This window comes from Ursus americanus, chromosome 28, assembly GCF_024610735.1.
Source record: "Ursus americanus isolate L20-20 chromosome 28, mUrsAme1.1.p, whole genome shotgun sequence".
NCBI lineage: Eukaryota > Metazoa > Chordata > Mammalia > Carnivora > Ursidae > Ursus > Ursus americanus.
In genome coordinates this window covers 31,289,282-31,317,170 of record NC_142154.1, presented here as the reverse complement: position 1 = coordinate 31,317,170, position 27,889 = coordinate 31,289,282, and the positions used below count along the sequence as shown (strand labels likewise).

The following is a 27,889-nucleotide window of genomic DNA, read 5'->3' as shown; positions in this document are numbered from 1 at the left end:
ACAAACTGAACAACCTAGAAGAAATCTATAAATTCCCAGAAACATACAATCTTTCAAAACTGAACAGGAGAAATAGAAAATCTGAACAGACCCACTACAAGTAACAAAACTGAATCAGTAATCAAAAAATAAAAGTCCAGGACCAGATGGATCCACAGGTGAATTCTACCGAACACTTTAAAAAGAATTAATACGTATTCTCATCAAACTATCCCAAAAAATACAAGGGGAAGGAAAGCTTCCAAATACATTTATGAGGACAGCATTAACCTGATGCCTAAACCAAAAAAAGACACCACCCACACACAAAACAACTACAGGCCAGTATCCCTGATGAAGATAGATGCAAACACCCTCAACAAAATATTACCAAACCATATACAACAATACATTACAGAGATCATTCACCATGATCAAGTGAGACTTGCTCCAGGGATGTAAGAATGGTTCAGTAATCACATATCAATGCGATACACCACGTCAACAAAACAAAGGATAAAAATCATATGATCATCAGTAGGTGCAGAAAAACCATTTGACAAAATTCAAATTCCACTGATGATACAAACTCTCAAAAAAGTGGGGTTAGAGGGCACATATCTCAACATAATAGAGACTATATATGAAAATCCCACAGCTCATACTCAATGGTGAAAAATTGAGAGCTTTTCCTCTAAGATCAGGAATAAGACAAATATGTCCACACTTGCTACTTTTATTCAACATAGTACTAGAAGTCCCAGCCACAGCAATAAGACAAGAAAAAGGTATCCATGTCATGACGGTAAAGAAGCAACTAAATTATCACTATATGCAGATGATATGATACTATACATAGAAAATCTTAAAGACTACACCAAAAAGCAACTAGAAGTAATAAATGAATTCGGTAAAGTTGAAGGATACAAAATTAACAACCAGAAATTGGTAGCATTTCTATATACTAATAACAAAGCAGCAGACAGAGAAATTAAGAAAACAATACCATTTACTACTGCACCAAAAAGAAGAAAAGACCTAAGAATAAACTTAACCAAAAAAGTCAGAGATCTGTACTCCGAAACCATAAAATACTGATCAAAGAAACTGAAGATGACACAAACAAATGGAAAGATATTCCAGGCTCATGGATTGAAAGAATTACTATTGTCAAAACATCTATATTACCCAAAGCAATCTACAGTTTCGATGCAATACCTATCAAAATACCCAAAAGCATTGTTTTAAAAAACTAGAATAACAGTAAAATTTCTATGGAACCAGAAAGTACCTGGAATTGCAAGAACAATCCTGACGAAGAAAAACAAAGCTGGAGGTGTCACAATTTCACATTTTAACATACACTACAAAGCTGTAGTAATCAAAACAGTATGGTACTGGCACAAAAAGAGACACAAGGATCAATGGCACAGAATAGAGAGCCCAAAAATAAACTCACACTCATGCAGTCAATTAATCAATGGCAAAGGACGCAAGAATATGTAACAGGAGACAGTCTCTTCAATAAATGATGCTGGGAAAACTGGACAGCTACATGCAAAAGAATGAAACTGACTGCCTTGTAACACAAAAATAAACTCAAACTGGATTAAAACCTAAATATGAAACCTGAAACCATAAAAATCCTAGAATAGAACACAAGTAGTAATTTCTCTGACATTGGCCAAAGCAACATTTTTCTAGATATGTCTCATAAGGCAAAGGAAACAAAAACAAAAACAAGCTATTGGGACCACACCAAAAAAAACAAACTAACAAAAAAAAAAAAAAAACACTTTCACACAGCAAAGGAAACCATCAACAAACAAAAAGGCCACCTACTGAGAGGGAGAAAATATTTGCAAATGATATATCTAAAAAGAGTTAATATCTAAAACATATTTAAAAATTCTACAACACCAAAAAAATAATCCAATTAAATTGGGCAGAGGACCTGAATAGATACAGATGGCCAACAGACACATGAAAAGATGATCTATATCACTCATTATCAGGGAATTGCAAATCAATGAGATATTACCTTACATCTGTTAGAATGGCCATAATCAAAAACACAAAAAATAACAAGTGTTGGCAAGGCTGTGGAGAAAAAGGAACTCTTGTACACTGTTGATGGAAATTTAAACTGGTACAGCCACTATGTAAAATAGTATGGGGGTTCCTCAAAAAATTAAAAATAGAAATACCATATGATCCAATAATTCTACTACTGGGTATTTACCCAAAGAAAATGAAAACACGAATTCAAAGAGATATATGCACTCCTATGTTTACTGCAGCATTATTTACAATAGCCAAGATATGAAAAAACCTAAGTGTTCATCAACAGATGAATGGACAAGGAAGATGTGGAATGTATATACAAAGGGATTGAGTTCACGTCATTTGAAACAACATGGATGGACCTAGAGGATATTATGCTAAGTGAAATAAGTCAGACTGAGAAAGAAATATACCATACGATTTCACTCATAAGAATCTAGGAAGAAAAAAAAAGAAACAAATAAAAAGCAGAATCAAACCTATAAATAGAGAACAAACTGATAGTTGCCAAAAGGGTAGGGGTGGGAGGTTGGGCCTAATGGGTGAAGGGGAGTGATAGATACAGGCTTCCACTTACAGAATGAATAAATCACAGGAATAAAAGGCGCAGCATAAGGAATATACTTATGATATTGTAATAGCAATGTATCAGGATAGATGGTGGATACACTTATGGTAAACACAGCATAATATTATAAACGAGTGGAATCACTAAGTTGTACACCTGAAACTAATATAACATATTATCAACCATATTCAAAAAAAAAAAAAAAGAGGTGGTTAAATCTGACAGAAAATGTGTGCAAGCACATATGTGATAAAGAACTTGTATAAAAGTTCTTTCAAAACACAGTAAGAAAACCCAGTAAAAAGTTGGGCAATAGGGGGGCGCCTGGGTGGCACAGCGGTTGAGCGTCTGCCTTCGGCTCAGGGCGTGATCCCGGCGTTATGGGATCGAGCCCCACATCAGGCTCTTCTGCTATGAGCCTGCTTCTTTCTCTCCCACTCCCCCTGCTTGTGTTCCCTCTCTCGCTGGCTGTCTCTATCTCTGTCGAATAAATAAATAAAATCTGTAAAAAAAAAAAAAAAAAAGTTGGGCAATAAATTTTGACAAACATCTCACCAAAGAAGATACGTAGAGGGCAAATAAACACATGAAAATATGCTCACATAGCATTAGTCATTATAGAATGCAAATTAAAACCTCAATGAGATACCACTATATATGTATGTGAGTGGCTAAAATTTAAAGGAATGACTCTATCAAGGGTTAGCAAGGATGTGGAGTAACTGGAACTGACACACACTGCTGGGTGAGAATATAAAATGGTGGGTACAATCACTTTGGAAAAATTTGGGAGTTTCTTAAAAAGTTAAGTATATACCCTATCATATGACCAGTCTTTCCACTCCTAGGTATTTACCCAAAAGAAAGTGTATGTCCACACAAAGACTTATATAGAGTTTTATGCGTAATAGACAAAAACTAGCAACAACCTAAATATCCATTAACAGGTGAATGGATAAACAAAGTGTGGTATACCCAGACAGTGGAATTCTACCTTAGCAAAAGGAATGAATTACTGACAAATACAACAACATGGACGAATCCTGAAATAATTATACCAAGAGAAGTCAAACATAAAAGAGTACATAATATATGATTCCATGTATATAAAAATTAGTTTCTAGAAAATACAAACTAATCTATAGTGACAAAGTAAATGGTTTCTTGTAGATGACTGAGCTGGAAAAGGTGAGAGAGTAATTACAGAGGTATGAAGAAACTTCAGGGATAATGGATATATTCAGTACCTTGACTGCGGTGGTGGTTTAATTAGTATATATACATGCCAAATTTTATCAAATTGTACATTTTCAATATGTGCAGTTTAGTGTATCGCAATTATACCTCACAAAATCCCTTTTAAAAAATAAGTAATATGGGGCGCCTGGGTTTCTCAGTTGGGTAAGCATCTGACTTCAGCTCATGTCATAAACTCAGGGTCCTGGGATTGAGCCCCACTTTGGGCTCCCCACTCAGTGGGGGCTCTGCTTGCCCCTCTCCCTCTGCCCCTCCTCCCGTTCATACATGCAGTCTCCCTCTCTCTCTAATAAATAAAATCTTCAAAAAAAAATAAGTAATATTACCTTTTCCTTTCATCTCTAAAACAAAAATGGTGTATTTTCTTTTCTTTCTACCTTTGGTAATATTACTTCTAAAACATTATAGAACTAAATTTTTTCCCATATTCTTTACATTTCCAAACTGAACCCTTAGAATTCGATACTAGGCACAGATGTTCAAGTTACAAGGATGCAAATATATTGATAAGAATATTCTCCCCAACCTAATTACAGACAGGAGTTCTGCCCCTGCTATTTCCCTTTACAGGGGGATACATGATTCCAATCATCTTCTTCATCACTAACCCAAAAACACCTTTGAAAAATATACTTCCACTGTCACACCTTTTAAACTTCCACATTGCCTTTTTTGCTTTCCATCTTCCAACTTTCCTTGATGACTAAAACCGATGTCTATACTTCTAAGCTTCATTTTCCCACATCTACCAAATTTTTATTTTTTATTTTTCAAAGATAAACATATCAGTGTATATCAGTTTATATCTTATAAACATATAAGAGTAACAAAAGTATTTTCTACACACTTACCTCAAGTACTGGTCCAGCTCCAAGAATAATTTGTTCCACTCCACTGGCAAATCCCTTCTGACTGAGAGCAGTAAGGTGGTGAATAAGAAAGTTTGTGCTTTGAGTCTTCCCAGAACCACTCTCCCCTGAAATTACGATGCACTGATTCTTCTTGCGCTGAAGCATGGCATGATAAGCTACATCAGCCACAGCATAAATGTGGGGCTCCAGTTTTCCCAATTGGTGGTTATCATACATTTTGACATATTTGGGATTATAAATAGGAAGAAACTTGAATGGGTTAATAACTATTAGAATACTGCCAACATAGGTATAAATTTTTTCATGCTTAAAGCGATTTCGTAGGTTTTCTAAAAGAGTTTTCTCATTCAAATCAGGTAAGCTACATAAATCATCGAAGTCTTTCTGTTGAGGCTGTGGGAGAAAACCCCGTTCCACCATCCTGCGGCGTTCTTCTGTTACCCGTAGCCATGACTGCAGGCTACCATAATGGATTGATCCATCAAGGTTTTTTTCTCTCAGAAGAAAGCGATAGTCCTCTCCACTCAGGCGATTTTCTAGAGCCATTCGGGGCCATAACATCATTCGCTGAACTGGACAGTCTGTTGGATTGAGTATCCATTCTTCTCCACCAAACTCCTTTACTTCTGCAAGAACATAACATTTCGTTTTGTCCAGATGAAGTCTGTTTATAAGAGAGTCAATCACCTCAGCAGCTGTGGAGTTTTTTCTGGCAGGAATTGGACAGTAGATAGTCCCTTCTGAAATTGTCCCAGGATATATATGTAATGTATGTTCATTATCTTCAAAGCGTCGTCTTCCTCCATCATTTATATTCATATTGGACCCTGTCCCATCAGCATGGATAGTATGTGTTCAAGACCGTGCAAACCATTTTCGTGGCAAAAGAACTGTAACATAAGAAGTGTGAAACATTTAGAAATCATATTACACAATCTTCAAGAAAGAAAGGCTTATATCATTTGATTACATCTTTTAGAACATAAAATCCTAACTCTTAGTCTAGAAACAGTCTTGAAAGCAGTCTCATCAAGACCACATAATATTACATTTTATTGCCCAAATCTGGATACTTTCTTTTTTTTTTTTTTAAAGATTTTATTTACTTATTTGACAGAGATAGAGACAGCCAGCGAGAGAGGGAACACAAGCAGGGGGAGTGGGAGAGGAAGAAGCAGGCTCATAGCGGAGGAGCCTGACGTGGGGCTCGATCCCATAACGCCGGGATCACGCCCTGAGCTGAAGGCAGACGCTTAACCGCTGTGCCACCCAGGCACCCCAAATCTGGATACTTTCTAAAACAGCAACTTGTCAAAGATTTCTTCCATGTTTTATTATACTAATAATTTAAAATCCAGAGTACAAATAAAAATTTTTTTGTCCTCTACTATCTCAAATGTTTCTAAAGTACCTGAGATTGGAGTCAAGTTCTTTCTTTATATTTGAAGAGCCTCAGCAAAGGCTGAATTAAAATGGGCAGAATAATCATGAAAACCTAATCACCCTGCACCCAAAGCTCTTATGGATAAAGCAAAAACAAGCAAGAATGCCATCAATGAAGCCAAATTTTTCTGAAATTAAAAACAGTAAGATGAAATTAATAACACAAACAACAGGTGTTGGCGAGGATGCAGAGAAAGAGGAACCCTGTTATGCTACTGACGCTAATGAAAACTGGAGCAGCCACTCTGGAAAACAGTAAAGAAGTTCCTCAGAAAGTTAAAAATAGAGGGGCGCCTGGGTGGCACAGCGGTTAAGCGTCAGCCTTCGGCTCAGGGCGTGATCCCGGCGTTATGGGATCGAGCCCCACATCAGGCTCCTCTGCTGTGAGCCTGCTTCTTCCTCTCCCACTCCCCCTGCTTGTGTTCCCTCTCTCGCTGGCTGTCTCTATCTCTGTCGAATAAATAAATAAAAAAATCTTTAAAAAAAAAAAAATAGAACTACATTATGATCCAGCCCTACTAGACATTTACCCAAAGGATAAAAAAATACTAATCAAAGGGATACATGCATCCCGATGTTTACAGGAGCACTATCAACAATAGCCAAATTATGGAAAGAGCCCAAATGTTCACTGACTGACAAATGGATAAGAAGAGGTAGTATGTGTGTATGTGCATATATGTATATATACAGAGAGAGAGAAAGAGACAGACATATATATGTATAATGAAATAGTACTCAGCCATAAACAAGAATGAAATCTTGGGGCACCTGGGTGGCTCAGTTGGTTAAGTGTCTGACTCCTGATTTTGGCTCAGGTCATGATCTCGGGGTCCTGAGATCAAGCCCCGAGTGTGGCTCCCCAATCAACAGGAAGTCTGCTTGAGATTCTCTCCATGTCCCTCTGCCCCTCTTCTACTCATGCACACTCTCTAAAATAAATAAATCTAAAAAAAAAAAAAAAAAGAAGAAGAATGAAATCTTGCCACTTACAACAACATGGATAGAGCTACAGAGTATTATGCTAGGTGAAATAAGCCAGTCAGAGAAAAACAAATACCATATGATTTCACTCATGTGGAATTTAACAAACAAAACAAACGAAGATGGAGGGCGGGAAAAGAGAGGCAAACCAATAAGCAGACTCTTACTTATGAAGAACAAGCTGAGGGTTACCAGAGGTGGGGGGGGGGGGGTATGTAGATGATGGGAATTAAGGAGGGCACTTGTGATGAACACTGGGTGTTGTATGTAAGTGCTGAATCACTAAAATCTACACCTGAAACTAATGTTACACTGTATGTTAACTGAAATTTAAATAAAAACTTGAAAAAAAGCAATAAGATGATGAGATCAAATAAACAGAAAAACTAAACTAGATGAAATTATAACTAAGAGAATAAGAGAAACCTGCTATAGAATAGATATATTTTCAAGGACTTTTGGGTTCTCACTCACAACCTCTAATAAGTGGCAAGGTAAGGCAGGCAACAATAAGATCCTGCCACTGGCTTGCTGAACAAAGCTGATAAAATTATACAGCAAAATACTACTATAAATTTTATTCAATCTTCCCTTTTCCTTCAAGGCTACTTTTTTTAGCTAACCTTATTTCATTCCTTACAAATATTCTGCATATCCTTCCAATCTTCTCAAACCCCACATATATAACACCTTGAGAATGATTTCAACTTTGGTAACTCACTGAGAAAACAGTGCCTTTTCCAACTCAAAATGTATTCCTATTTTCATCTCATCTCTGCTTTTCCATTCCAGTCTACGGAAAATATATTCCACATCCTCTCCAGGGCTAATAAAACCCATTTCTTATCATCTCCATCAGTAACTTGCCCCATCAAAAAACCATCCTCGTGTTATCACTCTTCCCCTTTTTACTTTATTTCATCCTTTAACGTGAAGACACCATGTTATTTTTTTTAAATACCTTCAGTTACTTCTCTCTCATATTACTACATATTTGTCCAAGTCCTCAAATGCAGAAACTGTTTCTTACCTTTTTCCTAGAAGATCTTTCAAAGACAGAATATTATGGAACATATAAAAAGTAGTCATACACAGGAAAAAATGCTCAACATCACTTGGCATCAGGGAAATAAATCAAAACCACAATGAGATACCATCTCACACCAGTCAGAATGGCTAAAATTAACTCAGGAAACAACAGATGTTGGTGAGGATGCAGAGAAAGCAGAACCCTCTTGCACTGTTGGTAGCAATGCGAACTGGTGTAGCCACTCTGGAAAACAGTATGGAGGTTAAAAATACAGCTACCCTACAACCCAGCAATTGCACTACTAAGTATTTACCCAAAGGATACAAGCACAGTGATTTGAAGGGGCACATGCACCCCAATGTTTACAGCAGCAATGCCCACAATAGCCAAAATATGGAAAGAGCCCAGATGTCCATCGACAGATGACAGATGGAATGTGTCACATACACACAATGGAATATTACTCACACATCAAAAAGAATGAAATCTTGGGCGCCTGGGTGTCTCAGTAGGGTAAGTGTCTGCCTTTGGCTCAGGTCATGATCCCAGGGTGCTGGGATCAGGCCAAGTCAGGCTCTCTGCTCAGTGGGGAGTCTGCTTGTTCCTCTCCCTCTGCCCCTCCTCCTGCTCATGCTCTCTCTCTCAAATAAATAATCTTTTTTTTTCTTTAAGATTTTATTTACTTATTTGACAGAGAGAAAGAGAGAGTGCACGTACAAGCAGAGGGAGAAGCAGCCTCACTGCTCAGCAGGGAGTCCAATGTGGGACTCGATCCCAGGACCCTGAGATCATGACCTGAGCTGAAGGCAGCCACTTAACCAACTGAGCCACCCAGATGCCCTCAAATTAAACAAAAAAAAAAAAAAAAAAAGGATGAAATCTTGCCATTTGCAATGACGTGGACAGAACTAGAGGGTATCATGTTAAGTGACATAAGTCAGTCAGAGAAAGACAAATACCATATGATTTCACTCATAGGTGGAATTTTAAGAAACAAAAGAGATGAACAAAGGGGAAGGAAAGGAAAAATAAGATGAAAATTGAGAGAGGCAAACCGTAAGAGATGCTGAACTCTAGGAAACAAACAGGGTTGCTGGAGGGCAGGTGGGTGGAGGGGATGGGGTAATTGGGTGATGGGCATTAAGGAGGGCATTTGATGTAATGAGCACTGGGTGTTCTACGCAGCTAATGAATCATTAAATTCTACCTCTGAAACTAATTTTTTTTTAAAAAGCAGTCATATATCTACCACCCAATTCAACAAGTTTGAAAACTGCTGTTATTACTCCAGATCAGTTTATAAACAAAATATCAGAGATACGGTTAAAGCCCTTTCCTTTGCTCTGCAGAGATAACCACTAACTTGAGCTTGAAACTATTTCCATACACGTTTCTATATTTTCATTACATTTGTGGGTCTCCATAATTACAGCTGTTTCACTTTTTTAAGTTTTAAAAAATGGTGTCATATCATACTTAATAGTCTGCATCTCACATTCTTGTTTATATATGCTGATGCATGTAAAAGTCCATTAACTGCCAAATAATATGCCATTGTATGCAGGTTCATTAATTGTAACAAAGGTACCACAGGGTGGGGGTGGTGGGATGTTGCTAATAGGGGAGGCTATGCATATGTGGGGGCATACACACAGGGTGTCTAGATCTCCTGTTCAAATTTGCTATAAAACTGCTCTAAAAAATTAAGAATTTTTAAATCCCACTGTATGATTATACCACAATTTATCATCTACTGTCCTAGCAAACACTAAGAATGTTTCCAGTATTAACTATTAAAACAACGCTGCAGTTCTCATATATGTCTCTTCCTGTGCCTCTGCTGGGCTTTACACCTAGAAGTGGAACTGTCCGGTTTTAAGTATCTCCAACTTTACTAGGTATTAACAAAATACTCTCCAAAAAGGAGTTGTACCAACTATGTCGCAGCCAGTGTAGAAAAGTGCTCATGTTTCTCTGCCTCCTTACCAATAAGTTAGTATCTTCAGACTTGAGTTTCTGCCAGCGTTAAATGCAAAAAGGTATCTCATTACTTTAATTTGCATTTCCCTGATTACTAGTGTGACAAGTGCAACACTTATCCTATCATTTGTCATTTGGACTATGTTGCTTATTCATTTCTGTTTTTTGAGTTACCTTTTATTGGTTTGAATGAGTTTTCCATATATCCTGGGTATTAATCAATTTTCAGTCAAATGTGTGACAAATATCTCCTACCAATCAGTGCCTTAGCTTTCTATTTTGCTTACAATACCTTTTGTTGCAGAGTTTTTATTTTTAATAGTCAAATTTATCAATCCTTTACAGGTTATGATTTCTTTTTTAGTAAATTACAGTAACAATAACTACAGTTAGCTCTGAGTATTTGTACTTGTCATTTTTCTAAGCATTTCACATATTTTATTTCTTACAATTCCTCTCTGAGGGCTATTTTGTTGTTCTTTTGAGAGACCACATGCACAAGAGAAGGTCGCACAAGCGAGTGGGGTGGGGGGCAGAGGGAGAAGGAGAGAGAGAATCTCAAGCAGGCCCTCCACGCCCAGTGCAGAGCCCGATTTGGGGCTCAATCCCACAACCCTAAGATCATGACCTGAGCCAAAATCAAGAGTTGAACACCTCACTGGGTGTTATACACAACTAATGAATCATCGAGCCTTACATCGAAAACCAGGGATGTACTGTATGGTGACTAACATAATAAAAAATCATTATTAAAAAAAAAAAAAAAAAAAAGAGAGTTGAACACCTAACCAATTAAGCCACCCAGGCATTCCTCTGAGGGTTTTTTAATCATTACCATCATCCTCATTTTACGAATGAGAAAACACAGAAAGATTACATAACTTGCCCAAAGTCATAACCAGAATGTGATAAAGTTGAGATCTGAAGCAGGCAGTCTGGCTCCAACAGCTACATAGCATTATCTCCTGGTATAGCTTCTAAAAATCCCTCTTCATCCTGAGGACAGAAAGTTATCTTCCTCTATTCTCTTCTAAAAGAGAGGAATTGTTCTAAATTGTTCTTTTCTCTTTTAATACTTAAGCCATATAGAATTTATTTTCATAGGGCTCTTAATTGTTTTCATTCCAATTCAGATTAACAATTTAATCACCACCACAAGAGTCCAATCTCTCCCTTCTGATTTATAATGCCACCTTTGTCATGTAGCAAATCCCATATAAATATCAATGTGTTCTGGGTTCCGTATTCTCTTCCACTAGTTTTTTTGTCCATCCCTGAACCTATCTTAATTACTGTAACTCCATAGTAAGTTTTGATATCTGGAGGGCATATCACTTAAATTTGTTCTTCTTTAATGTTACTCTGACTTTTTACCATAAGAATTTTAAGATCAGCACGTCCACTACTATGAAAAAACCTTCTGACATTTTGATCAACACTACTCTGATTTCATAGATTGATACTGGAAAAGAGACATCCTACTGACTTCCCATTTATCAACATTATGCTGTTGTTTTAAATTACACTAGCTTTCACTTACAGAGTTTTTGTCATTTTCATAGCCACCTGATCTTTTTTCTGCCTTATGCCATAACTGTTTTAATTTAAGGGATATTACTCATCTCCCTGAAAATACTAAATATAAAATTTGATATTTTCAGACTAGTATTTTAATGTCATCCAGAATAAACTGCTCTTCGGATTTTATTTCATATTCTCAGCATTAGATGGCTTAATTTGTTTGTAAATTTAATTTACAGGTGTACTTTCTGATGGAAATTTTGTTTTTCATACAAACATTTACCGAGAACCTACTATTTGTTTTTTTTTAACATGACCACAATACCATTAATCACACCTTTAAAAATTAACAATTTTTAGTATTACTGGTCAGGATTCAATTTTCCCAGTTATCTCATAAATATTCTTATAGTTGGTCTGCTCAAATCAGATCTGTCCTGCACTAACATTGAGGATATGCTCTGAGATGGTAGGTTCCTAGCTGAAAAGCTGTTTGTGTTCCCCTGAATCCCTAGGTATAAGAAGGCTTCATATAAACTGTGGTTTCTGGCAGCAGTCAGCAGCAATACTGATTACAGCCAAGCTGGATGGGCCTGCATTACTCCAGTAGAAGCACTGCATAACTATAATCTGATTTCTAAAGGTGTACAATAGGGCAGCCCCTCGAACTAAACTCAGAAGTATCTTTTTTAACAGAAGAGCCCTATCCATCCTGCCCCATGGTATCCAACAATGAGCTCAATTTCAACACTTCCCCATTACGTCAAAGAAACCCAAATCTCAGCTGCTTTACCTTCAGGGTCCCAGCCACAGCCCTACTCACTACTTTGTGTTCTACTGCTTTTCTGAAACAGAAATGCTTATCGTTTTTGCACCCCATTTTCTCTTTTTACTTTAACAATCATTGCTTTGTGTTTGGGAAAGAGGGGGTGCCTCAAAATATCACTCACATATATATCCTGATGGTAAGCCATTAGTGTTTATCAAAATCATCTGGGCAATGTTTCAAAAATATACATTTCTAAGCCCAATAATGGTTCTGAGGTTGGGAAATCTATGGAGTTCTGTTGTTGCTTGTCCAAAAAATAGTATTTGAGAATCAATGGTTTATATTCCATTTTCCACTCTTCCCCCATAGCAAGCTCTGCCAATATTCTTTGAAAATGTCACTAATTACCATAAAGTTGCCAAATCCAAAGGCCTCTTCTGAATCCTCATCTTAACATGCCACACTATAGCATTTGACCAAGACAGCCATCTTCTCATTCTTGAAACTGCTCTCACATGACAATTATTTTTCTTGTAATCTTCCTGATAGGCTCACTCCTTTTCTGACTCACTCTCAAAGCCCCTTTTCCAAGACCTCACTTTAAAAAAAAAAACTCCCAGTTTCTGATCTCAACCCAGTGCTCTTCTACCTGGAAGACTTTTCCTAATTCTCTATCTGTAATTTATACCATTACCTGTTATCTATGGAAGCTTCTGCACTAAAATGACAGAGACCATGTGGTTCACAAAGCCAAAAATGTTTACTAGCTTGTCCTTAAAAGGAAAAGGCTGCTGACCCCCTATTCTAGGGTAACCACTAAAAAAACAGAAAAAAGTATAACTTCGCAATTAACAGTGTGGAAAAGATGGAATGATTAAAAAATAATCAATTCAAAAGAAGGCAAGAAAGGAGGGGGGTCCTAGAGAGAGTCAGAACAGATGAAACAAATGGAAAGCAAACTACAAATATCAGTAACCATATTAAATGTAAATGCTCCAGTTAAAAGACAAAGATTGCCAACAGATTTTTTTAAATCCAACTATATGCTGTATTCAATAGACACACATCTGGATACAAGATCTGAAAGTTTAAAAAAAAAAACAAAACATGTATCCCATGTAAATTCTAGACAAAAGAAAAATTGGTATAATCAAAATTGCACCAAGCAAAATTTAAAAAGAAAGCTGAGCTAAATATCTCTTAGGTCCCTTTTAACCCTTTAATATTGTAATTCTAGGTTTAAGCCTGAGACAAAGGTCTCTGGATATTATTGGTGACTCTGAAAAGTAGGAAGTAAGAGGTTAAGGAAGGAGTGGCAGAAGATAGATTGGCAAGTAAGTTAACTAGTGGACAATGGTCAAATCTGCTACAAAGGAAAAAAAAGAAGTATGAGTGAGAGGCACCTGGGTGGCTCAATCGGTTAAGCGCGTCTGACTCCTGATTGTGGCTCAGGTCATGATCTCAGGGTCATGAGATCAAGCCCCGCATCAGGCTCCGACCAAGCTCAGCACAGAGTCTGCGTGTCCCTCTCCGGAACTCTTTTCTTTAACCCACTTGCTCTCCTTCTTTCTCTTCCTCTTATCTCTCTCCCTCTCTCTCTCAAATAAATAAATAAAATCATTAAAGAAAAAAGGTATGAGTGAATCATTTATTAGAGGGCTTGGGAGCAGTCTTTATGGCTATAAATAGAATCAAGTAGAGAAGCAAAAACTGAAAACTTAAGAAAATGAAGGTCTATCTGACGAGCCAAGGTTCTTTGGTAAGCAAGACTAAATGAGATTTAGGTCAAAGGCAGACAGGTGCCTCTCTCAGAAAGTAAAAAAACACTATTTCTTTCTCTTCAAGAATTAAAAAAAAAAAAAAAAGGCTGAGAAACAGCTTTACAGGTAAGATGTGACCAAAGTGCATGTTAGCTGATCTTCATTACTAGATAATAAATAGGAGCCCAGTTTTACCTATAGTAGGTCAATACCAAGTATAAGTCAAATTGAGTGCTGAAAGAAAATACATTTTGTAGTATTTCAACTAAAGAAAAGGTGATGGAAGAAATTACAATACACTATAACACAGGTACAGGGACAGCTAACCAGTTTAGCCTGGCCCTTTTTCCAGTGAAAGTATAGTATTGTTTTTGCCTTTGAAGAACAACCTCCCTTGTCATTTGACACAGTTTGAATGGACTGACCTCATCCCCCAGTTAGGGGGGAAGGGTAGTATTAGTTGTGACCCAGGCCCAGCTAATCAGTTTATTCCATTCCCCCTGGCAACAGAGGTTGTTCACTGAAATTCCATACTGGAACTTTGCTGCAACTATTAGGAAAGAAGCATTTTCTTTTCTACTGGCTGGTTATCTGGAAAGATGTAAATCTAGAACTGTTCACAGCCATCTTTCCTGAATGCACAGAAGCCTCTATGCAGTAAAAGAAAGTGAATGAATACATATAGCAAAGCCTTACCAACATTGTTTGGGCCCCTGAATCTAGCTGTGCCTCAAATAAACTCTACCACTGAACTTCCTCATTAAGTGTGACAATCAATTCTTTTTATCCTGAGCCACTCTGAGTTGTGTTTCTGTTCTCTGCAAAGGAACCTACTACAATAGGTAGCATTTCAGTGCAATACGCTTTGACAATCTAGTTATTCCTTGTTATTCAAATTCCTGATATCTAAAAATTTCACAGTCTAAACTCAGGAATCAAATATAAAACTTTTAGATACTTTCTTCACAATCATGCTATTTGCTTTCCAAACTTGGGGAACCAAATAGATTCAAACAGAGCAGTACTCCCTGACATCCAAATTCATTATCCAAACTGAAGACTGGATAAAACAGATCTGGATGGTGAAGGATACTTGCAATGCCAGGCATGCAGAAATATAGCAAGGGATATGCAATATATGGTCAAATGAGAAAACTTAAAATATAAAATTGTATATAAAGGCATACATATATAAAAAAGGACAAAAATATTAGACTTTTGAGTAATCTTCAAAATTTCCATTTTTAGTTTTCATCAAAAATAAGTTTGATGTGCATTACTTCATTTGAGTTGAATAGGAAATCTGAGACAGGGAACAAACTAATACCTTTCAAAGTAGCAAATTAAGGCTTAAAGAGCAAAAAAAAAAAGTTTATGAAAATTTACCTTATGATAAAGATGGCATCCAGCAGATAAAAAGATTATGATAAATGACTGATTGGGAGAATAAAATAATTTAAACAATCCATATAAAGAATTAAGCACATTACTGGCACTTATATAGCAATTACACATTGCTCTATCTGTTATAAAGAAAATTACTTAATACTTTTTTTCCCTATCCCAAAGTAGTTATTTCAAAAGTATATGCTAACAGAGAGAAACAATGCGGTGAGACAGTTGCTGTGGTCGGTAGGGTGTGGTTCAGAATAGGTCAGCTTATGCTGTTATTCACTGGACTGAGTTAGAAGAGACTAATTATAGAGGAAAACTGTGGTGAAGAAAGAAAACACAGTCAGAGAATACAGAGTTTCCTTTAAATTAGAAGTTCAGTTAAAAAGATAAAAAGAAGTAACCAAAGATTTTTAATGCCATATTTTGTATCTGTGCGCTAATAAAATTTAATTTTCAAAAAATGTTTATGGTTGCTTTTACTTCTTTACCAAGTTCTCAAGGTTACTTCCAAGAAGAAAAAAAAGAAGTATCCTTTCTCTTTACACTCACTTTATCACAGGGATCTATTGATGAATGTTAGTAAGATCATATATTACCATTCAGTAAGAAGAGAGTAGAAGAATAAAAAGGCAAATTCATACCTAAAAAATAAAAATCTCATTTCACATAGAGAAAACAATTCAAACCAAAAATCTCACCAGTACATATTAAAGGAAAACATTCTACCATCAAGGCAGGGTCCATTTGAGAAACAATACTGATTTGTACACAGCTGTAAAAGTCATGAGAGAGCTATTAAACATTCTGAACTTATTTTACAAAAATAACTAAAAGTGCTGTTCAAGAGCTAATATTCATATTTCTTCATTCTTTAGCACTTACAATTAAATTTACAAATAAATATGTAACATTTAGATATGTAAATATTTTTATTTTTAAACTTTGCAAACTATGTATTTTATAACTTTTTTTTTCAAGTCTCCAAATACTCTTTTTACAAACCCATTTCCTCCTCTTCCTGGGCACAGAGCTAGACTATATTTCCCAACCTTTCTTGCAGTTAATTATATGGGACCATGCAACTGAATCCTTGGCAATGTTATGAGGGCAGGGGTGATGTACATCCCTTCAGGCTGAACCAATAAGAGCCCCTTAAAAGGAGGGGGAAGCTGCCTTTCCTTGTCTGCTGGAAAATGGAGAGGATCCAGGGGAAAGCTCTAAGGTCCTATGAGATACAGAGCCACTAGATGGAAGAACCCTGAGTCCCAAATGACCACACTGAGAAGAGCGCTCACCATCACCCCATCCCCATCCACCTACACTGGACTTTGATGTAAATAAGAAATAAAAGTTTATTGTGTAGAGTCACTGATATTTGGGGGTCGTTTAGTAATAACAGTTAGCCTACCCTAATGCATTATTAAAAAAATTTTCCAACCTCCCCCATAAGGAAATTCCTCAATATCCAATCCAACAATAAGTACTATTGGTCTGCCTTGAAATATATCCTGGGGGCGTCTGGGTGGCTCAGATGGTTAAGCATCTGCCTTCCGGCTCAGGTCATGATCCCAGGGTCCTGGGATAGAACCCCACGTCAGGCTCTCTGCTCAGCGGGGAGCCTGCTCCCCCTCTCCCTGCCTCCCTCTCTCCAATAAATAAAATCTTAAAAAATAAAATAAAATAAATCCTGAATCTAACCATTTTTTGCCATTCCCATCTCTACCACCTAGTTCAAGCCCAATATCAATCTCTCATCTGAATTAGTGAAAGAGTACAAAATGCCTATTATCATTGCTCCACTACAGTCTATTTTATACCCAACAGGAGGAGTCAACCCTTTTTAAAGATAGATCATGTCACTCTCTTATCAAAACCTTTAATGGCTCTCCCTAACACAATTAAATAAAACTGCAACCTCTTACTGTGGTCTAACTTCATCTTTCCCTCACTCCACTCCACTGCAGCCTCACTGGTTTTTTGTTTGTTTTTCAAGATTTTATTTATTTATTGGACAGAGAGAGACACAGCAAGAGAGGGAACACCAGCAGGGGGAGTGGGAGAGGGAGAAGCAGGCTTCCCCCTGAGGAAGGAGCCCAATGTGGGGCTCAATTCCAGGGTCCTGGGATCATGACCTGAGCCGAAGGCAGACGCTTAATGACTGAGCCACCCAGGCATCCCTCACTGCTCTTTTTCTGAATTTAAGCTTATTCCTGCTTTAGGACCTTTACACTTCCTTCCTACACCCTCTACCTGGACCTTCCTTCATTCACTGAGGTCTCTGCTCAAATGCCAGCTCCTCAGAGAGGATTTTCTTTACTACCCTATCTAAAATAACCCTCTTTCCCCATTCTATTCTCCTTACCCTGATTTATTTTTAATCGGAGAACTTGATACACTACCTAGAATTATATATTACTATTTATTTGGGGGTTTTGTCTATTGGAAGACTTCCCTACTAAGAGGTAAAAGATTTGTCTTTTCCATCATAGGTATCCAAGCTCAAAAATATATTTGTTGAAGAAATAAATTCACATTGCATTAATTCATGTATTTTAGAAATCATTTTTATTGCTTAAGGCAGTCATTTTATTAATAGTTTTTTCCCCCTTTTTCCTACTTTCTCATCCATTTTCATCTGTATACACCACTTTATTTGACTTCCTGTAAGAGCTGTTTTCAACAATAATTTGATAATGTCTGGCTTTAAAAATGCGCAAGTACGGGCACCTGGCTGACTCAGTTGATAGAGCATGTGACTCTTGACCTTGGGGTTGAAGTTCAAGCCCCATACTGGGTGTAGAGATTACTTAAAAATAACATCTTTTTTAAAAATTAAATAATTAATTAATTAAAATGAGCAAGTAATCAAATTTCTTTCCTAAGCAGTTAATCAATTTTGCTGATATAATAAGTGTGCCTAGCAATATATATGGAAGATGGCTCTTAAGAGGATATCCAAAAGGCCAATAAGGATATGAAAAATAATTCAACATCTGTGATGGATTAGACTACTGTTCAAAAATATTCACTATCTATCCTCAAGTCCAGTGGAGTACACCTCCTCATCCCTTAAACTGGGCTAAGCACATGACTTAATTTGGAGAGTCGGAGGTCAACAGACACGATGTAAACAAGGTCTCAAAGTATGCTAGCCCAGTTAGCTAGGCTTTCTTGCATTTGTGCCACCACTCTGAAAACATGCATTATCTAGCCTACTAGTCCCAGTAGGAAGATGAGATACACAAAGCAGAGCTTTGCCAGCAGACCCACAAAATCATGACCAACAAACACTTATTGTTGTACAGCACTGGCAATTTTCAAGTTGTTTAGCAGTATTAGTTGACAAACACAATTTCATTATTCATCTGAGAAATGTGAATCAAAATCACAATGGGAAACTACCAAACCTCCACCATAATGGCCTATGTCCACTAAAAGATATGTATGAGAATGTTCATTGCCACTTCATTCATAAAATAATAGCCAAAAAGAAAAACAATCAAAATTGCATCAACAATAAAATTAATAAACGGAATACAATACAGTATTAAAAAAGAACAAACTGCTGATACAACATAAATCTCACAGACATAATGCTGAGTGAAAAAAGCCAGATACAGAGAGATATAAACTAAGCTATCCAATTTATATGAAGTTCACAAACAAAATAAATCTATTATTATAAACTTCAGAAGCATGGTTCCCTTAAGGAGAGGGAGGCAGGGCACAAAAGGAACTCTTATAGAATTTTATAAACAGTCTTCATCTTGATCTGAGTGGTGGATTAGCAGGTATATACATGATGTTTAAACTGTGAAAACTGAAGACTTGTGCACTCTACTGTATCCTCAATAAAAAAAAAGAAAGGAAAAACTTTAGCATAACTAATAAGCTTAGTTATTTGAAGCTAAAGTGGTATTCCAAGTAATAAATATTATCAGCCCAGAATTGCAATTATTACTGTATAACTTAAGAATGTCTCAAAATTACACTTTACTATATCACTAAATAGCTGGGTAAAGTATAAAAATTAGCATCTAGTTTAAATATTAATCCAAAGACTTATTTTTTAATTACATTATTTTAATAGTTTCAAAATACACTGACCTTTTCCCTTCCTATTGGGACACCATGTAGAGACTAGACTATGACCAAAACATGAATCTTAATTTAAAATCTCTCCCTCTACAAGACAGGATCTCCGGTATTTGTAAATAAGATTTTTTCTTAATATACCTATATAATATGGATGGTGTAATTATGACGTTTCTGTGCTCTTATCCACTTAAATTAATAAAATTCCAGAAGTTTCAAAATGTTTACTCATTCTAATAAAAATCTTTTAAGGCTACAAAAACAATTGTATATTGTTTTACTCAGCAAATTTTCTACTCTGTAGAAAACCTCACAAGTTTATTCATAATTACTATACAATGAAAAGTTTGACAGATTACGAATCTTACAATTCTTTAGAATTCTTAATGAAAATACAAAAATTCTATCTGTTCTTAGAAAAAAGTTCTACATGATTTTTTCTACGTCATTTATTCTGAGATTTCATTTTACTAGCTCAATGATATTTGTCTACAAGACTATCAAATTACGCCTCCATTGTCCTTACAGGAAGAAAACTGTACTTCAAACAGCTTTCTCCCTAGGTTCCCAATCTCTAAATAATTAATGTATTAAGTGAACACGCATTTAATGGCTCCTGTAAGCTCCAGAATGTGCTACATCTCAGCAGCACTTCACGTCTTTAAAAGTCTAGAACATTTTCATTCTCAGCTTTAAGAAAAATAACTCCTCTTTACTGAGAACATACAGACACTGCGTTGTATATGTGGTATTCATTACCTCATTTAATAAGAAATATATTCTATTATCATCTTTTACAGATGAAGAAACAAACTCCAAAAAGGTTATGTGATGTTCCCAAGATGATGTAACTAGTATGTGGATGATCTGGGGTTAGAAACCAGGTCCCAATTTCTTAACCAATACACTACACTTAGCACAAATAAGAAACATGATGATGACAATAACAATAGCAACACACTCATTTAACACTTACTATGTGTTTAAATCATTTGATCCTCATAACAATCCTAATCGAATGTGTATTATTATCCTCATTCTACAAATCAAGAAATTGAAGCACATGGAGATTGCCATTTGCGTTAGGTTACAGGCCAATTAAATGGCAGAGCCAAGATTTGGGTTCCTAAACATTATGCTACTTTGTCTTCCATAAACTACTTTATGTTATAGTTGATAAGGCACATGTCGTATTTCCTCTATGAAATCATAAACTTTTATAGAGCAGAGATCAAATCTTCTGATCCCACTACAGCTCAACATTGGGTTTTCTTTAGCATAGGGACCAGTAAATAATAAAGGGAAACTAGGAGGCACCCGGGGTCCGAAGGAAGGCTTCTTTGCAATAGTTATGTCTTAGCTCAGCCTTGCCACTGATCTCTGAAACTGTATATCAATTGCTTAGTCCATATTTGCCAGTTTCCCCTACTTGTCTATATGCTTGCTGCAGCAGAGTGTTTTTGTTTTTGTTTTTTTTAGAGGTCAGGGAGGTAGAAAAGGAGAGAGAGAATTTCAAGCAGGTTCTCTGCCCCGCATGGAATCTCATCTGGGGCTCTATCTCACAACCCTGAGATCATGACCTGAGCCAAAAATCAAGAGTCACCGCTTAACTGACTGAGCCACACAGGAGAAGCAGGGTATTTCTCTGTCTTTGTATCTGCTACACAATGTTTGGTATCTAACAGAAACTCAAAAAATATTGAATAAATATGTGAAACTCTATTATGAAGGGCTTTACCTCATGATAGCCACTATCAATAGAATCAATAATATAAAAGAGATTCGTAAGCAATTATATAATTTGTGATAAACCACTTACCAGGCTTTTGAAGTAAAAAAAAGAGCAGGGAAGAACAGTGATAAGACAGTAGAAACATATAAGACAACAGGAACATGTATTATTTACACCCAGCAGTAAATATAAGAACAAAGCAGAGACACTTTCTTAATTTACACATTCATAAATTTTTATCCTTCAGTTCTTTCAAGATACCTTCTTTTAAGCACTTCTTAACTTTCAATAAGAATTAGAGACTTGGGGCATTCAACTTCATAAGTGTCCACATATTTTCAAGTCTTGTTGACAAGACAGATATGCTCAATGACTGTAAAATATACAATGTACATCAAAATGCTGAGACTCAGAATCACTTTCCACATTCTTAAACCTCAGCAACAAGAATTCAGCACATATTTAGAAGCATGACCTAGAAGTATCTTTCAACTCTACTACTTTATGAAACATTTCCATAATATGACATCTTTCAGGTACTTAACGGCTTTTCAGATATGCACACTCTTAATCACTTGCGTAGTTTTACAGGTGTACTTTAAACTCACATTTGAATCCTCCGTATGAATGATTCTGAAGACTTTCAGAGTCATGTAGGCAGGAGAGCCTTCTAACAGACCATCTCTTCTTGTCCACCTTGGGAGATGTCCCACAGACTCTTTAGTCTTTGTCCCTACTACATTTTTTATTTGTCCTATTTTTCTACTCTTTTAACAATAACCCTAATGTCCCCTTTATTAACTACTGCTCAAGTTCTCCATTCCAGATAATTTAACCAATGTTCCAAAACTCTTACAATTAAGCATTCTGAGGACAAAAACAAAACAAAACAAAACACCAAGGAAACATGAACAAAAGTAATTTTGGATAGCAATAGGTCTTTTTCTAGAAAGAGCCAGATAATAATTATTTTAGGCTTTGTGGGTCACATAAAGCCTCTGTCACATATTCGGGGTTTCTGTTTGTTTTGTTTTACTCTTTTAAGTGTTTAAAAATGTAAAAACCATTTTTAGCTCTCAGACAGAACAAAAACAGGCCACCTGCCGGATTTGGCCTGTGGATAGCAGTTTGTCTATCATTATACTAGAGGGCTTACATACGCTATTTTAGTTATCAGTAGCACACAGTGAAGCCTCAGGGAGGTGGTGAAAACCTGTATGAAATGAAGGAGCCAACTATGATAACATATGTGAGAAATACTCCAGGCTAAGAAGAATACATAACGCGAAATGCTTAATGAGAAACAAATCTGGTATGGTTGCAGAAAGTTAGAGTGGCTGATACAAAGTATTCCGAGAGGAAAATGGTGAGAGAGATGAGGTCAGAGGTAGAAAGGGGTTGAATGGTACCTGGGATTTTATTCTAAATGTAATACAAAGTCTCTGGGCATTATTTTATTTTGCTGTTTATATACAATGAATAATATTACTGATTTGTTTTTAAAAGTTACTCCAGTTCCTTGAAAGAGAATGAATTAGGAGGGAAGAAGGAGTAGAAGTAGGGAGACCAGTCAGAAGATTGTTATAGCAGTCCAGGCAAAAAATAATGGTTGTTGAATAGAGTAGCAGCAGTGTGGATAGAAAGAAGTGGACAGATTGGGTATGTATTCTGCATTCACTTATGGATTAGATGTGGGAAAAAACACAACACTTAGATTATTTGACTGAAAGCAGCTAGGTAAACAGAGGTTCTATTTACTAAAATGAGAAAGCTGGAGAAAAACAAGTTTGTTCGTGTTCATTTGTTGGTGGTGTTTTTTTGTTGTTTAGGGGGGAGAATATGGCTTAATATGTCTTTGGCCATGTTAAGTCTAAAACATTTACAGGATATGCAAGTGAAAATATCGTGTAAGCAACTGGATATACAAGTCTGGAAAACAAATGAGGAAACAGCTAAAGATAAGTACATCTGGTAACCATCAGCATACAGATGGCCTTTTAGGCAATCAGACTAGATGAACTCACATACGAAGAGACTATAGGTAGAGAAAAAGAACTATGACCAAGCTGTATGGGTCACCAATGTTTAGTGGTCCAGCAGATAAAGAATGGGAGTCAAAAGTAGAGCTGCTAAAGATTTTAAAAAACACAGTAATAACAGCAGTAGTACTAGTAACAACAGTAATGAAGGTTAACCCTTAGAATACTTAATATGTGCCAAACTATTCACCTGAGTCATTTAATCTTAGAACAATTTTATGGAGCTAAGCAGCACTATTATCACTATTTTCAAACAGAGAAACTGAAGAACAGAGGATAAACACCCTGCTTTAGATAGCACATCTTAGCAGAGGAAAACCACCAGACAAGTGAAGGCTCGTGAAAGAAAGTATTTCAAGAAGTGGCAAATGAAGTCAGACAAGAATAGAGAAATTTCCCATGGATATGAAACCACGGAAATCATTTGTGACCATTTCTGCATTTGCTTTTATTTTATAGCTAGTTAAGTCTGGGCATATACCCCAATCTCCTCATGGGGTTAGTGTGAGAGATAAATAAGTTATTACTGAGTATTCCATTACCTACCTATAAACAGACATCTCATCTTTCCTATTATAAATCATTCATGGTTAGTAATCTATTTTTATAGTATCATTCTCTAATAATATGAATATTTAAGATATTGTGGAGATACAGCAAACCATTTGTTCCCAGAAGTTAAAGCTAACCCACTACTAACCACCCAATAAGAGTGACCTTCCACTGAATTTGTATTTACCTCTAAAGAGATACCGATATCAAGATCAACAACTTGCAACATTTGCCTCAGATACTTAGAAATTACTGCAAGTGACTCTTGTAACTAGTATGAACCAGAAAGTGTACCTACCTCAACCAACTACCACTGCGGTAAGGATCCATGGAACATGAAAAAATCATAGCCAAGTAATGAATTTGGCTACAGCCATTAGATTTAAGTGTACCCCAACTCTAGTAAACTTATTCCATAGAGCCAACATATCACTTTTCTTCATACCTCAAGGGAATCTAAATTAAAATATCAATGACAGTCTCGTGATAATATAAAAAAAGAAATTTAGATTAGGAAGAGCCAGAGAAACCATGTGTTTGATTGAAACAAATACATAAACTAGAGCTGGGATTAGCTGTTTAGCAATAATTCACCAAGGCATTGATTTTATAGCAAAAGCTCCCTAGGGAGCTAAAAACAAAAAACAAAAACAAAAAAACCCCAGCACTGATAAACAGTAATCTTCCTCAATTTGGAGAACTTTTACAGATGGAGTTGAGGTGCCTAGTAACAAAGCAATAAACAGGAAATGCTAACAATGACAAAGTAACATGTAAACCTGGTACCCCAGTCTGCTGAAATTAAAAGGCTCTCCAAAAAGTTATGAAAAATGATAGCCAAAAGCAAAGTAGCTGTGTGACCCAGAACAAGCTATTTAACTTGCACTACTATTCACTGGCATTTAATCATGGTCTGTGCAGGGGTCTGCAAATTTCTGTAAAAGGCCAGACAATAAATATGTTAAACTTTGCATGTCATATGGTTTCTTTGCCAGCTACTCAACTCTGCCCTTATAGAACAGGAACAACTATAAACAAAAACCTACCCTTACATCACCTGCCCTTTATTCATAAAAGCTGAAATCCAAAATTAACAATGAAAATTTAGATATGACCTGACATTCCTGTGCACACTCCAAAATTGAGCACACTCCATATAGTTTATATCATCTTCACTAGAAATGAGAAGGAAAGTAAAGCGTAAGGCACAGAGACATACCAACAAACTTGTTAATGCTATTAAGTAATTAAGAGAACACCACCTTTTCAATCTGTACAAATGAAGAAAACAAATACAATTTTTACCTAATTTTTTAACTCAAATTTCAAAACGTTTTCTAAACCTTTAAGAATAAACAGCCTTGGCATAAATTAACATTGGACACAGATCTTTATCTGTAAATATTTCCACACCTATAAGAAATTTTAAATTGCTCAACTGTGACTGGGCAAGGAACAAGCACTATTTGCTGATTTCTGTTTATCAATAACTCTATCCCTACAATGATTACGGTATTTCCATTGCACCCTCCTCTTTCTCTACTTAGCTGACTCCTAGATACCCCCTCCAAAAAAACCCCACAAAAAACCTAGTATAGGGTCTGACACCCTGATAGATACTATAATAGTGAAGTTATAATACAACATTCAACAGCATCATTTCTGATTTCTACTCTTAGTTATTTACAACAGTCATCTGCTTTCCAGCACACTGTCAAATACGTAATCTGACATATTTGCCAGTCGCCACTCTGACACCTTCCCCTCCCCACCCCCAATCAGCCCTTTACCATCTGCTTCACATATACTTCTCAGCCTTGGCACTACTGACATTAGGCATTCAGAAGCATCACCGACCAATGAGAGTAATTCTGGTCCATGAACAAAACAATAACATGCTGCTTTCTATTATTCATCTTATTGCTCACACTAGTAGGCTATCTTTTGCAGCTGTTCCCTGAGTTGGGAAAATCCAATGTTTAATGTCCAATGTCTATGTAGCTTATTAAAGTGAAAACTCTGCTCTTCAAATACTATCTAAAGATTCCAGCTTTGTGGATTTCCATCAATAAAACATGTGCTAAGAGTTGACTTTTCTGGGGCGCCTGGGTAGCACAGCGGTTAAGCGTCTGCCTTCGGCTCAGGGCGTGATCCCAGCGTTATGGGATCGAGCCCCACATCAGGCTCCTCCGCTAGGAGCCTGCTTCTTCCTCTCCCACTCCCCCTGCTTGTGTTCCCTCTCTCGCTGGCTGTCTCTATCTCTGTCGAATAAATAAATAAAATCTTTAAAAAAAAAAAAAAAAGAGTTGACTTTTCTACTTATATTAATAGGTCTGTGCTCATTTATCCAGTTATCCAGTCTCCCTTCTCTGACCAACAATGCGCATTTCTACAAAGCAACAGCACTCCAAAAATAGGAGTATGTTTAGAGAATGGAGTATCCCTTACCAACTTACTCAAGAATAAAGCCTAAAACTTTGTTCTTATTAGAATAGTACACTGAACAACTAACTTAATGCTTCAAAATACTCATCAAATATTGCCTTACTGCCTCAGTAAGAAGCAACACATTATGGAAAAATATATTATTTTTATTCCTTCAGGATCTTGATTCTTATCAACACAAAACTGTCAGACCACTTACGGAAAAGTTTAATCTTAAAAGTTTTCTTGGGTTTTGATCCTTTTAAAAAGGAATTCACTATGTGCCAAAAACTATATCGTGCCAATGACTCTAGGTGGGATTCTAAACAATCTTACCTCTACTTTGTTACACTGTGAGGTAACAATGCTAAATTAACAATTTACTATGAATAAGTATTCATAAGTTAACAGTTTTATGTAAAATAAAAGTGCAAGTTAACCATTATTTTACTGCATAGCAATTAGATAATACAGCAAGTCACGAATTACTTATCAGTACACCAGTAAAATCTCAGCTATTCTGATTTTTTTAGAAGTCATTCTAGAGATTCAACTTTTCCAACCCACTGGAATTTCAGCTCTTTAAGGATTAGAAGTTATTTTCAAATACTCTGGATGAAATTATTTCCACAACATATTTCTAACTTTATTTATATTTAAGCAGAGTATACTGAATATAATTTACATATTTCTGAAGAATCTGGAAATCTTGTAGTAAATGTCAATTTTTATATGACAGTGGTATATATAGAAACTACTGATATACGTAAGCATGGTTCTCTGTCCCTATCTCAGTATCACCAGATTGGCTTACTTTTAGTTTATAGAAAAGCTTTTCATGCTGTTAGCCTAACAACCTACAAATGCCCCTCTGTTCTCATTGCTGCTTCTAATCCATGTGACCTTAGAAACCAAATACTTATTTGAATTGTCTAAAATAAGACTAACCTCTAAATGAAAGCCTAAGGGATTCTCATACAAGTACAGAAACGTTAACCATACATTTTCATAAAATCTCCATTAACCATTTAGAGACTTTTTTCCTTTTTTGCACACATTATTTTATGGAGAAAATATGGGCTTTATAGTCACACGGGGGTTCAGATCCTACTTTTAGGATTTATTAACTGTATAGTCCTTGGTAATAATAAACCATCTTCCCTAGAAGTTTGCATACTTGTTAAAAGAAATCACTGTCATCACCTCACAGTTGCTATGAAGTTAAATGTGATACTGGATATTAAAAAACAATGACTCTTACAAAGTAGGTGCACAATTAAAAGGTCTACTTTCATCTTTAATTCTCTTAATATGGCAAATTTGCTCAATTTTATCACCTTTATATAGTCAACAAAATTTTCCATTTCTTTTTCAACATTTTTAAGTTCTCTAGTATCTATATATGGTGTTAGTTTCTCCCACCAA

The 27,889-nt window shown here is 36.2% G+C and overlaps 1 protein-coding gene across 9 annotated transcripts in view; it reads right to left on the bottom strand.

The window, feature by feature from the left end:
* Positions 1-27,889, bottom strand: part of MYO9A (myosin IXA) — a 282,647-nt gene that overhangs the window by 237,121 nt on the left and 17,637 nt on the right. For 8 of the 9 annotated variants that reach the window (XM_045795282.2, XM_087856814.1, XM_045795281.2 and 5 more), the window contains one exon: positions 4,720-5,630. In XM_045795282.2, coding sequence (XP_045651238.2) covers positions 4,720-5,559 — 840 coding nt within the window. In that variant the 5' untranslated portion in view covers positions 5,560-5,630. Of the gene's footprint in view, positions 1-4,719; positions 5,631-6,954; positions 9,041-27,889 lie in introns of those variants that run through there. The other variant, XM_045795284.2, reaches the window with a different exon arrangement.